Source organism: Grus americana, chromosome 3 (assembly GCF_028858705.1).
Source record: "Grus americana isolate bGruAme1 chromosome 3, bGruAme1.mat, whole genome shotgun sequence".
Classification (NCBI taxonomy): Eukaryota; Metazoa; Chordata; class Aves; order Gruiformes; family Gruidae; genus Grus; species Grus americana.
This window is the reverse complement of record NC_072854.1, coordinates 57,183,344-57,200,333: the sequence shown is the minus strand read 5'-3', so window position 1 is coordinate 57,200,333 and position 16,990 is coordinate 57,183,344. Positions and strand designations below refer to the sequence as shown.

The 16,990-nt window shown below is 44.2% G+C and overlaps 1 protein-coding gene across 1 annotated transcript; it reads right to left on the bottom strand.

Moving 5' to 3' along the window:
* Positions 1–1,871: 1,871 nt before the first annotated feature.
* FABP7 (fatty acid binding protein 7) lies at positions 1,872–5,442 on the bottom strand. Its single transcript, XM_054822548.1, has 4 exons — positions 5,285–5,442; positions 4,432–4,604; positions 3,696–3,797; positions 1,872–2,241 (listed from the first exon to the last, which is right to left on the bottom strand). Exons 1-4 carry the CDS (start codon positions 5,355–5,357, stop codon positions 2,191–2,193), a joined length of 399 nt encoding a protein of 132 aa, XP_054678523.1. The 5' UTR covers positions 5,358–5,442; the 3' UTR covers positions 1,872–2,190.
* Positions 5,443–16,990: the final 11,548 nt, after the last annotated feature.

Here is a 16,990-nt window from a genome sequence, read left to right as displayed (position 1 = left end):
ACTTCACAGGTATCACTTCTCCATTTTTGCCTCCCTTATTTAATTTGACAGTAGTATTGATTTTTAGAATAGCAAAAGACTTCACCAGTAAGCTTCATGATGATTTCATGTGACTTATACAACATATGTATGTAGGGAAAAGTAACCTTTGTTGAAAAGTGACTGTAATGTAAAATATTTACTGTTCAGGGTTTATTTGCAAACCAAGTCTTCAATCTGTCTCTGCATTCCTTTCCTCATATTTAATAAAAATTTTATTTTTTTTTATTCATGACCCCACAAATCACTTGTTGTGAAGATGAATGCCAGTACTGGGGACCCATGTCTGTTTTCCCCAGTGACGAAGGAAAAGCAGCTGCTCCCACCTTTCTGAGAAGGGGTGGCTGAGAAGGATGGCTGTGTAGCAAACACACCCGCAGGCAAACAGGCAGCAATGGCAGGGAGACAGATGAAAGCTCTATTAGGTACTGAAGCTGAGGATTAAATGAGCTAATAAAACTGAAGGGCAGAAGATGCTCTTTACGCATAACTTGCACTATAGCAGCTGAAGCAGCCCAAACCAGAGGCTGCAGCTCCCAGTACTACTGGAACAGGTTTTCCTTTTCATGATCAGTATCTACCAAATAAAACATATTTATAATAGTTCATAATTAAGGACTCTTAATGTTCCCCACAAGAGAAAACAGACTTGGATGTTCCTTTCAGGTAGCTTCTTTGTGAAAAAGTAAAGTAACAAAACTAAATTTTGTATTTGCATTGGTTAGGTGCCATAGTTGTGTCTCAACTTTTATCAAGTGGATGAGATGAGCTACCCACATTATGCTAGCTATCCAGGGAAACAAGAAGCCACTTCCCATGATACCACACAGCAGATCTGAAGGATGGCACAGCACAGTATTAGGCCCGGGATGTTTGGCAGGACGCCCCTCCTGCACCTCCCTCTGCAGCCACACACCCCAGGGTACTGACCTGCTAAACGCCACAGCTCAGTTCTGCTGCCGTTCAAAAAGTTTGGGTAGCTACACCTCCACGTGCACTGACTCACAACTGAGTCAGTGTGTCAGAAAATGTGGACACTCCAAACAACCTCCTCCATGCTGCCAGCAACCTGTTTCAACTTTCCTGACAATCTGAAGTATAAGGCAGTTTTTCCCACCCTGGTCTTTTAGGGAATATTCTTCAGGAATAAGGTTTTAATTTCTCTCTTTTAAGCAGCATTTTATTTTAAATTGCTCACAGTGCAAATTGTTATCTCCTGTACACATTAGCTATGAAACTACAGCTCAGGGAGGAGAATCTCAGAAGGTATGTCTTGTACTGTTTTCCCTTTATTTTCCTCCCACCCCTGTGGAGAATGATGAAAGATAAGCTTCATACTTCAGGTTCCCCCAGTCCTGCACTTTATTATGTTGGTCCTTTCCTCCCATTCTGTGAAATGCTTCACTCTTTGCACTTTGATGTGCTTCAATCTGCTGTATATTAGCAAAAAACCCCCACCAAAACAAATTTAAAACTTTCATAATTATTAAAACCAAAATTGCAGGATACCCCAACATCAAAGGCTATCTATTGACTTAGCATGCACTGGATAACAAGTTCCTAGTGATGAGAGGAGCTGAAGCTAGCTTGAGCCTCTCACTTCTCCACCTACATATATAAAAACAGGGGCTTTAGACTTCTCCAGCAAAAAGAAGCCACTGAAGTAAAGTGAAGGAAACTTTTCCCTTCCCATATACTGTCACTCATCACAGAGAGGCTGCTGCAGCATTGCATACCACGTGCTTTTCTGCTGTTTAACTGGGAAAAAGGAACTCTCAACAACTCCCTCCAGAGCACTGAAATATTAGCTGATTAAATGCAAAAGGAGCACAGGTTTAAAAAACTTTTTAATTTCTGTTTAATCTGCATTCCACAACAATTCAAATATGTTCCATTTACTGTAAAAAAAAAAAAAAGGCAAATGTTTCAGAAATTTAATGCCAAGTTTAACCTGTTTCACTATACAGCACAAGCTTGCCAATTTGATGGCGTAAAGTGTTGTTGTTTTTTTTAAAAAACACCACCACCACCCCCCCCAAAACTCTTTATTAACCTTTCATGCCAGAAACATTCATTTTAGCTACGTTCAGTTATGGACAGTACATTAATCCATCCAGCAGAAGTAACATCTGGACAGAGGTCAGGTAAAGTCTACGCTTTCTCATAGTGGCGAACAGCAACCACATCACCAAAGGTGAGAGTCTGCAAGTCCAAGGAAAAGACAGACATGTTAGATGCTGGACCATTTTCTGTAATAACATATTAAGAAGCCCATGCTAAAGCAAAGTTGTTTTACATTATGTAATTTATATCTAGTTAGTCTAGGTTATCAATATTTTAAATGAACAAGAGGTAAAACCTCAGTTATGGATTCCATAATATACATAACTTTCTCCTTGCTACTTTCAAACCCAAGAAGCACGTAATACACATTTACAAGGCAACTAGAAAAGACAGCTTCATTTTTCTAATTTTGTTAATGTAATTTCTTAAATATAGCATTTTTAATAAAGATTTAAACTTATTTTCCCAAAGCTGATCACATTGCAAAATGTACAATCTAAAATTTGAGTCCTCTATACCCATGCTTTAGATTATGCATAGGCATATAGTCAAAGAGAACCTTGTGTTAAAATAAATGCATTCTGTGCACTTATGTAGCTAGAACTACCAAATATTTTAGTTACTGCAGTTGTGCAGAACACTAACTACGGTGTGTGAGCTTTGGAGGTGTTTCCTGAAGTGGAACAGGGCATCTCACCATGTTCAAATTCCAAAGGAAAAGGTTTTCTGTATATGCATGTAGCTGTTTCCAAAAACAAAGCATGTATTTTCCCTTGAATTGCTTGTTACGTTGTGTCGCACTGACCATATGCTTTAAGGTTTTAATTATTTGGAAGCCTCCATCCATACAGATACTCTCTGAAGTATTTAGAAAACAAGCTAACTGGTTTTCTCCAATAGCCAAGTCACATAGATTAGTATAGCTGAAGAGGTTTTATTTTTGAAAGTTACATCTTTGTGCCAAAAATAGGCATGAGAAGTGCCACCCTGGACATTAGATATAGAACTTTATTCACCCCATACTCCTGTTCTTGAAAAGTCAGGAAAGAATGTGAATTTAAAACAAGACTTTTCTTTACACAATTGGGATTTTCATAGTTTTTAACAAGATAGAAGGAATAAACCCTTTATTATTAATTATGAAAGTGCTATTACCTCCTGCAATACTGTAATTTTATTTTCCTAGGGAAATACTTGTTCTGTGTAATTAAATATTATTTACGCATGCATATATAAAACAAGGTTTTAAAGAAATCTAAATTAGCACTGGCAACAGATCATTGCATATATCATCAAGAACTTTGTATCTTTTCCAGCTGACCAGGACTTCTTTTTGCTTGGGCAATTACACAAACTCTAGAAAGAACATAGACACACTGGCCTGCCTAAAACCATTAGCATTTTTTCAGTTGTCAGTGAAACAAGATGCAAAACAAAACAGAATGAATATTTGAAAAATCTCTGCTAGCTTTCCCCACCAATTAGTTTAAGGTTTTGTGTATAAGTAACACTATCTGTTCATAAAGCTTGAGATATACTGCTAACACTGCTCACTTAGGTTTATCTGAATGCTCAGCAAGTTTTATACTTACCATTACCATTTTGCCATCCTTTATTTCTCTCACAAAGTTTGTCTCTTTGCCATCCCACTTCTGTATGTGCACTAGCTTGTCTCCATCCAGGGTCACAACTGACTTTGAGATACCAAGAAACACAGAGACATTCATTTATTTGGTATATTTGGGATTCTGCTCACACATCCAGCATGCACTATTCTATTGAATTCTCTTCAATAGATGGATGTGGATCTAGAATAATAAAGTAGTCCCAGCCATTTTAAAGCCAAGCCTATGAATCATCCTCATTTTAAGGATGAGCTCCATGCAATTCTTATTTGTGTTAAAGGATGAAAAATAGTTGTTTCCTTTGAGTTCCAGTCTCACAAGAACCACTGTTTCAGATGTGCTTTGGGATAACATTTATGTTAAGGCCCCAAAGATGCAGGGAAGAAGGCATTTCTACATTTCAACTGGAAAAAGTTATGCCAAATTATATCTGGATAGAAAGAAAAGTGGGCAGCTAACACTATTCTTCAACACTGGAAGGTAGACGGGGGCTGGCAACATAAACACATTGCTTCAGACCAAGAGATCATATAAGTAGGCAAGATGCAATCTTGTCTTTTTCCTGTCCTTCACAGTGCTACAACTGGCAATAGCAGAAGTTACATTTTTTTCCCCCTTTGACCCTACCAAAGGTACAGCCTCGGGGGCAGGAGTGGGGAAGAAGAGAAATAAAGAAGCCACTGCAGCCCAAGAGTTCACTTACTTTGCAGTTTCTATCATCGGGGGTAGTTTCATCAAATTCATCTCCAAGTTTAAAGCTGATTTCTGTGTTTTTGAAAGTGCTTTGAGTCCTGATCACTACTTTGTCCCCCTCAGTGCTGATAATCACAGTGGGTTTAGTCACATTCCCCACCTGCCGTGTTGCAAACCCCACTCCTAAACCATCAAGGGAGAAGAAAAATCCGTCAGACATTCGGGTTTTACATCTTTTTTGCCACACATGGAGGTACAGAAATCTCTTCCCCCGCTCTAGAGCTTTAAGCTATCACAGTGAAATGCTACTTTCTGCTTTGCTTGTGCCCTTACACCTAAAGCATCCATAGGTACTCCCCGCCCCCCCCCCCCCCCCCCCCCCCGCGATGTAGCTCGGTGTCCTGCGCTACCTCCGAGCACCGCGATAAGGAACCCAGTTCAGCAGCCCGGCACGCCCAAGCAGCACCGCGGAACGGGTGGCACATCGCTTCTGCTGCTGCTGCGGATTTCAGTTCCTTATCATTCCAGAATAATGATTTCTTTTTTGTTTCCAGTTTATTTGCAGGCAGCATTTGCCTTTTTTTCATACGCTTTCCCTAACCCGGAGCCTCTCCCCGGCAAGACGGCTCTCATGCAAACACACCCCGGCCCCCCCGGCTGAGTGACCCGCATCAAATGAACTCTACTGATAGAGGCACGGCCGCCCAAACCTCCCCCACCCCTGCGAATGCCTTACCTACACCCCTGGCAGCGGAGGGGGGAGGCTTTTTACAATTTTTTTTTGTTTGGTTTTGGGGTTTTTTTTAGGATGGTGCAAAATCCCAGATCTGCTAAATGTGCCGCTGCCGCCCGGCCGTACCTACCCAGCGCCTTCATGTACTCATCGAAGTTGTGGCTGTCCACCAGCTTCCAAGTGGCGCAGAAAGCCTCGACCATGGCGGCCGGCTGCGGGTTACCGATAGCGGTGCCGGAGGATAGCGGAGAGCGCCGCTACCACCGCGCCGCCCCACATTTAAAGCCGGCGCCCAGCGGGGGGCCGGAAGGCGGGGGGCAGCCGCGGTCCGCCCCCGCCGGCCGGGACGGCAGCAGCGGGACGGCAGCAGCGGGACGGCGTCTCCCCGCCCCGCCGGGGGAGGGCGCTCCCCGCCCCCGCTGCCGCCGCCGGGAAGGGGGCGCGGGTGGCCCCCGGCCAGGGCCGCCCCCCCAGGCCGAGGCGCACAGCGGGGTATTGATGGGGGGGAGGGAGAAAGGGAAAGGGCAGCTTCCGCCTGCGGCACGGCAGCGTGTGCGGCACCTCTCCGGCCTGAGCCGCCCCAGGGGCTCCCGCCGTCCGCCCACGTTGTTGTCCCTGTTAAAGTAACACGGGCAAAAGGAGAAGCGGGCACCAAACGTGAAATACTCTACTGAATAAAACCACAGGATCGCAACGCTACTGCAGAACACCTTCTCTAAAAGCTTTCCCGTGAAGGTTTTCAAGCCCGGTTTGGTATAGGCCAGGTACGGATCCCTTTTCCCCACCATCACATGGCATCTATACGGACGATGTCTGAAATTGGCATTTGCTATTGCTGGCAGGAAACTGCATCTTGCCTCCACAACTGGCAGCATTTGGAAACTAAGAATGAAGAAAGAAAGGAAAGAGCTTAAAACTGTTTCATCTAATACATTTTTTTTTCTACCAGAGCAAGAATATTTTCTTTCTAGTTGTTCATTGAAGGCACTAGGTAGTCATCTTGTATGTTGAGTGTTTTTCAGAAAGCAGCCAAGCCACAGAGTCAGCTTTTCCAGAACAACAGCTTGGATGGATTCCAGAGTCGTGAATCTAGTTCTTCAGCTCTTGTAACAAAACTTGGGGACTAAGTGAAAGAGACTTTCTGTGATTTAGGAACAAAACCTCTACAATTTTCTACCTGGTCCAGCCATACAAAACATAAATAATTATGAATATTTTCCTAATATTTAAAGTAGGTTTTGACTCTCGTTTGCATTTCTTTTGGGCCCTTGTAGCATGGCACATTCTTTGGGTGTAGGGCAAGTGATGCTTCTGATGGGATTTTAATTTAATTTGCCACTTTTTCACTTGTCCTCAGAAAGAATTAACCCCTCTCTGAATTAACCTCAGGAACACAATCCTAATTCCTTTCACCACACAACCCAATTTTCATTAGTCTTGATAACCTCAGGGTATGAACCAGTGCATCTATTTCTCTTTAACCTTCCATCCACTTACTTTGAAGTACAGAGAGAGACACAAAGTGCCCTCCTGCAGCTGCTCAGTTTATGTCTGACTTGCTCTTCTGACCCACACCTCTGACACTTCTCAGCTAGAGTGCTGAGAAGTGTCAGAAAGCCAGAGAGAGCAAGAGCATCACTTGAAATAACAGATCGCCAATTGTAGTTCATGAGGCTGAAGGGAATCAAGTCCCTTTTTATTTGTCAGAGTTGAATAATGCTGTGTCTCCAAAGTTTGCACAGAATACCAGCCTTACTGGTGCGTCACATACGGATGTACACTAACCTGATGCCCATACTCAGTCTATAATGAGTGAGGAATGTGCTTTGTGATTGGCACTGTCATGGCATAGGACACACGGGGTTGATATTGTGCATGGGTATCATCCATAAGTCCAGTTCAGTTTGGCAATTGTGTTTCCTCAACACAGTAACATTATCAAGTATTCAGTGGTGTTCACCAGCCGTATCCAAACTCTGCAGCCATGGTCTCACAGAGCTTCATTGCAAGTACCCAGGCAGCTGACATGCAAACTGACCTCGCCACTTACCTACTTCATCAGACATGCATCATATTAAATCCTAAATTATTTTACCAATATCCTCATGAACTGACAGTGTCTCCTCTCCCAGTACTGACAAGATGGAGTTATCTGCTCATATAGATTCTGTTTGCAGAAGCCCTGAAGCCTCTGCTGATCCTTCTGGTGCAGATGTGTGCACAGAGCCCTGGGAGAGCTCCTTGCTCTCTATGCTCACCGAGGCTTGTTGTGTAGAACCAGCCTCATGGACTTTGTGTGATATAAAACTTCTGAAAGTGATTCAGTGTCACTGCTGGTAGCCGGACTCCTCAAGAACACTTCTGCCTTGCACCTTCTTCCAGATAGCACTGCAACTTGGCCTTTGGGAGGTAGCCACTTCAGGATCCTTCACAATTTAAGTAATCATACCTACACTGATGGCTCAGTTCTACCGGGATTTCTCAATATACTTAGCTGAGTACCTAGTCTTAAGAAGAATATATTCTTTAACACTTTGCACCATGCTTCAGGTGTAAAACAGGGTCTGCTAAAATGTTCACATTCCTTCTGCTGCTTAGATAGATTGCCAAAGTCATCACACCAGGTTTCATGATGGTGAGATCCCACCTGTCTGTATTAGTGATGATTTGGGAGCAGGATAAATCAACAGTAGGAAATGTTACATTATTGACACCTTGTGGGTTGACGAGCCACAGCCGAAAATGTTTTCCATGGCATCTTATGCCCTATATTTGCTTGTGGATCCTTATGTGAGAGTTGTGTTAATGTCAACAGCAAGTGCAAGTCATCCTGATCTATATAAATGTTTTGCTATGGCTGGAATGGAGATAGCAGCGTGAAATACACTGACCTGGTGTGCGTTTTAGGTTGCTGCACAAGAGATCAGCTTGGAGTCTTTTACACTGTCAGCTGAGTTTGAAGGTTTTAACAGACTGTGTAGTCCCCTGTAAAAAGCCTGTGTGACAAAGATGTCCCTGGAGATTCCTCTCTGAACACCCAGGGACTCATTCTCATTTACCCTAAACTCTTTATACCACCTGAGCGGTCTAAGTAGGCACACTTGCATTCTCTGTGCAAGGCCTGCTTGAAAGATGAAAATGCTGTGGCAAGACATCCCTCTGTAATAAGTAATCCTTGCTTCCTGAGGCCATCTAGGGTGAGTGTGGGACTGTTCTAACCTTCAGCCTTTGAATACAGAACACAAAAACTGCTTTTGGCTACCTTTCCCCATTTTATCCCTGCTTTGCATGCCCTCAGGCATTCAGAGAATGAGGCGCTCAGCCTCATTCAGCCCTTGAAAAAAAAAATTCACTTGTTCAAAGGAAAAAAAAAAAAAAAGGGCACCACAGGGTGGCCACCAGGCTCCTGTGGTAGGAAAGTCTGACCAAGAGGTTCTGTCATGTGTGGATTCCTCATAGAGGAACTGCTGCCCAGAGAGATTGTGGAGGCCCCCTCCATGGAAGTGTTTAAGGCCAGGTTGGATGGAGCTTTGGGCAACCTGGTCTAGTGGAGGATGTCCCTGCCCGTAGCAGGGGGGTTGGAACTAGATGGGCTTTGAGGTGCCTTCCAACCCAAACCATTCTATGATTCTGTGATCTAATCACTGCAGCCAGTCACTAAGGGCTTAGTTCTCTGGTTATGGGAATGTATACAAATTGGTGCAGCTAATGTTTGAAGTCAGGTTTCTCTATCCTTTTGCTGTGTCCCTCTGTGGATCTAACACAGGACGGGCACTCTTGCAACACCCATTCAGTTAAACCTATCCTTTCACCATCCTTGCAGTACAATAGCCAGGAATAACGTATTACTCTGATCAGTAGTTAAGGGAATATTATAAGACCTTCAGATAATGTAGTGATGACTGCATTATTCAAACATTTCTGTTTTCAGGACAACAAAGACCCTGAAACTGCAGAGCATCTTGTACCCATGTGCGCAACAAAGGGTAGCAGTGACACCAGGGCCTGGATCCCCTGGTGCAAGAGCAGATATAGGCACTCAAAGGCCTTTTAGGTATTGAATCCCATTGAAAGCCAACAAGATTAGGGGTCCTAACTCACTTAGGCATTTTGGTAATCTCTTAGCATTCTGAAACATATAGGGGGCCACTTTTGAATTAAGGAAATTGAAAATAATGCGTAGCTGAAGGTAGATTTCCTCCATTTATGGACAGCAGACTAGGGTATTCTCAGCACATTTTAACCTTGTTCAAAGCCCTGCTGTGAATTTCTGTGCAGCTTTGATCTCAGTGTAATACAGAAATGACCAGGTTTTAGTAGCTATTGTGTCAGATGGGATGATGTTGCTTCAGGGCTGAGTGTGATTTGATTTTTGGTGCTGCAGAAAAACCTAATGTCAAACAGGGCAGTAGAATGTCCTTAACTAAAATTATCTCATGTGTCCTCTAGCTGTCTAAGAGATTTGCTTCTCCCCCTAATAAAAATAAACTATCTCAGCGCTGTCGGTGAGTCACAGAAAATCACTAGGTTTACTCTATTGATGGGCAGGTCTTTAGAAATCCCAGTTTAAACAAAAGAGATAAATGCCTTATGGAGAAGATGCCCAGTTATGCAGCTGCACAAGCAAGTGGTCACAGAATGGCCCCAGGTCCAAAGCAGCTGTATGAATCCAGTCTTGTGCTGCGTAAATGCCATGGAAAGGGCTTGGGTGTAACTGTGGACCAGAAGATACTTTGCAAGATGCAAGGTAATGCAGGCAGGAGCAGGGAAGACGTGTTTATACCATATCCCTTCTAAGATCATGGCAAACTTAGGCAAAGCTTAGGAGCATGTTCAGCAGGCTGCCTGCCACTGTAAAAACTCAACCAAAATAATGCCAGGACAGGCTAACATTAGAGCAGAAGTCACGTTGAGGTCTAATTCTGGTGTCTCTTGCTAATTGGTGAAAACGAAGTGGTCTGTGATCATGCATTTCATTCTTGTAGACTCTCTCTTAGGTTACAAATTGGTGTGACATGAGATTAGGAGAGTCCTGGAAAGTAAATACCCACTAATACCTCATTACGAACTATTAGACATTTATTCGGATTGCTTTAAGCTGAGAGGACAGCTGGTCTACAATGGTTTAAAGCAGGAAGCAAATGCTACTAAATATCTCCAGGGTCTTCTCTGCTTCTTAAAGGCATTTGGGGGGTTGTTATCTGTTGTCTAATATTATTCTATCTACCATTTAGAGAACTCAAGTCAGAGGCTCTCCTCAAAGAATTAGCTTGTACTAAAGCCAGCCACCTTCCTGGCTCCCAGTTCTATTTACTGAAGATGCAGTTATTTTAACTTTGTACCATTAGGCCTTTGGTTATTTTAATATTTCTCTTTGCTTTCTTTTGTGTTTAAAAGTAGAAAAACTATTTAAAAGCCTCTAAAATGTAACAGAAATGTCTGATTCTGGTGTCACTTACAATAGCTGTCTGGTTATTGTAAAATCAATACAAGGAATCAGCTTTCCAGACTATTAGAATTTCAGGATGGCCAAATGTAAAGTAGTACACTGAAAAAGAAAGAAATACAGTCTTATAAATAAGCAATTGACTATTTCAGGGGTAATAATGACTCAGAGGAATTTAGCAGGCATATGAATAAGCTGAACACACTAAGTTAAAATAATCCTTATATGCATAAATGGAAAAATAGCACATAGGTTTAAGGAGATTAGACAACTTGCATTTGAGTTGTTGTAACTGATTCTGGAAGACTTGTGTAGATTTGGTGTTCAGAGCAGCCCAGTGAGAATATTAGTGGAGCAGAAACACTCTGTATTAAGGTCCAAGGATTCTCTGTTATAATAAAGGTAGGGAATGATTTTTATCATCATCAATATAAAATTTACAGTATTAAAGGCACAAGTGATCTCTAAATGTTGTATTCTCTTTCTGTAGTGCTAGTATACGCCATGGAGGCTGTCTAACACTTAATAAGTGCGACTATTTGGAATTCAGTATAATCGGTCTCAAGCTAAATCATCGCAGCATAACAAAAGACAACTTTGCAGTCTGCAGGGCTGGATTTAAGAAACTTTTGGAATAGCTCAATGTACCTTTGTTCTGTTTGTCCATACTGAAGCACCTCATTTGCTGCGATATCCTGAAATCACTCCCGCTACCAGCTGAGATTTAGACAAAAAGTAAAATCAGTTTTATTTGACTGAATTACAAACTTAAGAAAATAACCACTGAATTTGGAAAACAGATACAAAGTAATAACTCAGCTCATTAACTACCTGTATTTGGGTACTCCCAGGGTCCTTTTCCATTCCACTCAGCTATGGTCTGACAGGACAGACTGACAGCCTGCTGGAGCCAGAAGTGATCCCTCAGATGCAGCTGGAGCCACGCTCCTCTGGGTTTGTCTCCTCTGAATCAGAAACTCTCACCTGGAGCAAGCCATTTCCTCCAAAGTCCTAAAATGGCAGTGGGTTACAGGGAGTGTTAGTGCACCCCCAAGAAATGTCTGAATACCACAGTCTTGACAAATAATTTCATTAGGTTATCAATTTATGGGCCCGTTGTTGATGAAAAAATGCCTGAGACAGGTCAGGCAGAGGCACTTTCGAAATGAAACCTCATGCTGGGTGACCTAGATAGAATTACACACCTAACCTGATTCATTCAAGAGTGCAACAATATCCCTGCTTTACATATTGGTTTGTGACCAAGCACTGAGTCATTTCTGAGTTTTCATGAGTCTAGATATATAAACTTCCTGGAACATAAAATTCTAGAGCAACTTGAAGCATTGCAGGGTTAAGATAGCTTATTACTAGCTTTAAATAGGGACCAGTACCAAGACAAACTTGGGGAAAACTTCAGTCATCCTGGCTGTTTGGAGACAATCCAAGAGAAACAGAAATAAGAGCTGTCTCTTCAGTCTGGTATACAAAACTCCAGTCACTGGAAGTTAAGGCTAGAGAAATTCATATTTAAATATGAAGTGCGTATTAGCTGTGAGGAGACTTAGCCCCTCGACCGACTTTCAAACTGCCTTATTAGACTTTTCATCCCCGCAAGTTGTAAACTACGTGAACAACCACAGCTATTAGACATGATGCAGGAAATAATTCAGAGAAGTTACATATCCCAGATTATGCAAGAAATCACATGAGATGGTCACAATGGGCAAGTCTAAACCAGGAAACCTAAAACACATCCCACTTGCTGAGTGTGGATTCGTACTTTGCCAAATCCAGAGTCTACTATGGGAAAAGATGCAGATGTGCACAGAAAGGAAAATAGGCATGTAGTCCCTGCCTGGAAAATCACGGGACTCACTTTCTGGACTGGACTGTGGCAAGTGCCAGTGGGGAAGTATAGATATGTCCACTAATCCTTTAATTCTATACATCCATGTGTACATGTTTCAAAAGATTTCCCCTCAGTGTGGCATTGGTAAACATAACTGAGACCCTCTATGTATCACAAAATCCTTAACTAATCTTGTAAGAGTTAAACAAGGCTTCTAGTATTGTCTTCCTCCAGACCTTTGAAACTTTCTTGAGTGGGTGATCAGCACTGCAGCCAGAGCTCAGAACATCCAGAGTTCAGAGCCAGTGGAGGGTGCAGGGGCAGGCTGACTCGCTTGAGCGACTGGCTCAGCTGTTCTGCTTAAAGAAGGGCTGCAGAGAGGAAACATGGCACAACTTTCATGCCTTTAACCCCATCTCATTGTCCTTTGTCTCTCCCACCCTTAAATATATTCTTTCTTACATATCAGCATTTCATTGTATCCTTTATAAATTTACCTAGAAGTTTCCACTCATGACAGCCCACGTTAGGAAAAAAAAAAAAAAAGATGCAAAGTCAAGAGTTCAAAGGCTGTCTGAAAGAACATGCCTGAAAGAAACTTATTTCAGCACTTTCTTATATTGCAACACCATCTCTATTTGCATAATCACATGCTATTTTTTTTCTAGAGAAGCTGTCCCTCTCTCAGTGCTCAAGGCAAAGACAATAGATAGTGGCTCAAGGCTCTTTCATGAGACTGATATATAAGATCTCTACCCAGTACTTGCTGGGAGTAATTGCAATAAGTTGTCCTTCTACCATCTGATTTTACTGAATATGGAGGGAATTAAAGAGGTTAGTTTCTTCTATTGGGTGTTTAAAGCACTAACAGTTGATGTTGGGTGTGAGGAGATATGAGTGAGCGAAGCAAGGGGTGAACACTGAAGAAAGGGAGTAGGTGGATGTGAGCTTTGAATGCAGTTAGAGGAGAGATTCAGAGGGATGGAATGAATGGGATGAGATTGTTGAGCAATTAAAGTAGAAGATGGATACAAAACTGGTGGGAGGAACAAGCAAGTTCAAAACCTCAAGCACTCCTGCAAATGCATGTATGACGGTTTTCCTGTTTTTCACTTAAAGGGCACTTTTCTTCCTTGGTGCATGGGATACCATTGCTAGGCCCGTGCTGCCTGCCGGAAGCTGGAGGCGGCCTGAGCGGCTGTGGGGGAAAGCCCGGCCAGCTCCCTGGCACAACCAGCCAGCAACGTCCGGGTGGCTGCTGGGCCGCGGAGGTGCTGCTGGGGAACGGCGGGTGTGCAGGAGAGGCAGCTCTGCTGGAGAGCCAGAAGTAACGGTTATTGTGAATAAGCTGCATATTTAGCTGACCAGGTACTGGTGTGGTCTGTGGGGAAGGCGCCTCTGACAGGAGTTCACCTCCCCTCCGCCGGCTGCTGCAGCAGCTCAGCAGGAGCTGCTCGAGGGGGTGGGGGCGAAGGGCGGCACGCTTCAAACCCGCTTCCCCCATGCTTTTGAAGCGCGGGGACTTGGGGCATCTAGGAGGCATTCAGAGGATGAGTCGCCGCGGCAGTTCCCGGAGCAGCGCCGGGGCGGGAAGGCTGGGGCAGCCGCTGCAGCCGAGGCCTGCCCAGGGCGGGCGGCAGCCGCCCTCTGCCGGCAGCGCTCGGCTCTGCGGGGGACACCCGTCCGTCGTCCCACCGGCGCCGGGCGGCCGGGGCGTTGCCACAGCTCCCTCTCCTTTTCGCGTTACGGCTCGCACCGAAGGAGGCCCAAACTCTGCCGTTTCCGAGGCGCTGCGAGCGGGGGCGGGGGGGGCGGCTGTGAGACGGCGAACGCTCGGCCGTGTGCCTGGCGCGGGCTCGGGCGCCATCTTGTGCCCACGGGGCGGGAAGTGGCCGGCTGCCCCCGGGGCGGGCTGCCTCCCTGACGGCGGCGGAGCCCTCGGGCAAAGGTGCTCCTGTCCCCTTTGGAAACTGGGCGCATTATTAGAAAACTATTTCTGGGGGTTCACAGCAATTTACATGCTCCTTCTTTTTGTTTACCCTGCTGATGTGTAATTTACAAACATGCCCAAGGGATCTGGAGAAAAAGAATAGATAGGAAGTTTAAACCAGTCTTTCACAGATTAGCTTTTCTGTACATTGTATGATAAGTACTGGATGTACAGCACTAGTCACTGCACAGCAGAGTCCCAAGGATAAAGCACTGGTAAGGATTGTCTAAATCCTCACATCAGGTCCCTTTATATTGCAGGTATTTGCTGACTTATATGTTTAATCCAGAAAAGCCCAGAGCACGCAGGCTTCGTATCACCAGACAGAAAAACATAATTTTCCATCACTGCATTAAAATCCAGAGATCTGGTGTTAGGACACGGCACAGGCCAGGGCCCTCAGGCCTCCTGTCGCTCCCGGCCATCTTAGGATACGCACTGGTCCCCACCAGGCTGAACACGGAAATAAAGCAAAATGCTAAAATAAAATGACAGATCTCAACATTTATTGCTAATCACTATCCGAAGTAGAACAGCTTCAGGTGAGGAAGGTGAAACTTTTAGTGAAGAGCTCTCACTAAGAAAGATCAAAACCAGTTATCATGGCAGTATTGGCACCCTAGCCCAAATTGCAGGACAGGGATCTAAACCTGGGTAGGCTGCAAGACAAACTTAGACACCTGTTTTACAACAGAGTTTATAACTTGAAATTGCTTTTGGCTAGTTCACCCCTCGGTGCCCAGGCTCGGTGTCTTTCCTTTGCCCAGGCAGTGTGAGTTCCCACTGAGGTCTGGGCCTCTGAAACACGCTCCTGCTCACTGGGTGAAGAAGTAAGTTGCAACGGGCAGTGGGAAGGAGTGCCACAATGGCAGCCCTGTGTAGCAAGGAAGCTTCAGCTTTTCCCAAGCGTACATAAGCCATTGGCACAGTGTTCTCAGCAATGCGAAATGTCTGCTGCTGGTGATTACCTAACTTTCTGAATATACAGAGCCACCGATGTTCTGGACCCTTAGCGAAGCCCTTGAAGTAAGCATCTGAGATTAGCTGGAGACAGCCTACCTCTTGCCAGGCCAGCTCTCACCCTCTTTGCACTTCACTCCCAAGCAGCTGCCTTCCAGCTGGTTTTGAGGTCTCTTAAACTGTCTCCCTCCACTTATTTGCACAAACTACCTGGCAGACTGAGGATCCCACTAGATGGCAGGACAGTTTAAGCCCTTGCTATTTCTACCCAAACCACTTTGCAGCAAGTGCCCTGGGACCCCAGTGGGCTCAGCCCCACTGGTCTGTGCTCTGTGGACCCTAGAGGACCCACACCCTCCATGGTAAAGTGTAGTTAAAACCTCTTCTAGGTACTGCTCTGTTGTCATTTTTAACTAATGCAAGAGCAATTGTATTGTTTTGTATGATCATGTCATGGTTTAACCCCGGTCTGCAACTAAGCACCACGCAGCTGCTCACTCATTTCCCTGGGGTGGGATGGGGGAGAGAATCAAAAGAGTGAAAGTGAGAAAACTCGTGGGCTGAGATAAAGACAGTTTAATAGGTAAAGTAAAAGCCACACACACAAGCAAAGCAAACCAAGGAATTCATTCACCACTTCCCATGGGCAGGCAGGTCTTCAGCCATCTCCAGGAAAGCAGGGCTCCAGCACGCATAACGGTTACTTTGGAAGACAAATGCCATCACTCTAAACATCTCCCCCTTCCTTCCTCTTCCCCCCAGCCCCTTATATGCTGAGCATGGCATCATATGATATGGAATGTCACTTCGGTGAGTTGGGATCAGCTGTCCCGGCTGTGTTCCCTCTCAACTCCTTGTGCAGCCCCAGCCATCCTGCTGGCAGGGTGGTGTGAGAAGCAGCAAAGCCCTTGACTCTGCATAAGCACTGCTCAGCAATAACCAAAATATCTCTATGTAACAAAAACATCTCTGTATTATCAACACTGTTTCCAGCACAAATTGAACACGTAGCCCCATACTAGCTACTGTGAAGAAAATCATCTCAGCTGAAAGGAGGACAGATCACCGTGGTAGGAAAGCTACACAACACAGGAGTGGCCACTGTGGGGTCAGATCGTAGGTCCATGTAATTAAATGTGATGTCTTGTATAGTGCAAACATGTATGATGTGTCCACTGGCTAGTCTCCTTGCCTCCAAGCATTTGTGTTCATGGACTTTCTGAGTTGGGAGAAATTTTCTGTATGATTAGTAACTCATGACTTAAAACTAGATATAATTCACACTGTAGTTAGTATAAAACTGATCTTTGTCTTCAGTGACAACTAAATCTGGCCTGTACATTGCTGTACTATCAATAATTTGGAAATTTCTTTTAAAATATACCATCTTGCAAACTGCTTTGCCACTAATTTCATCCATCCAAGCTCAGCCTATGCAGTACTATACCAGAATGATGGTATATGGCACAGGTGGAGATAGCTGTAGGAGGAATTATAGCAAATAAGCTTAATTTTAAAAAATGCTTAATTACTTCTCCTAATCTTTCTAAATGAGAACATTCTAATAATCAGTCCCCTACCACAAAAC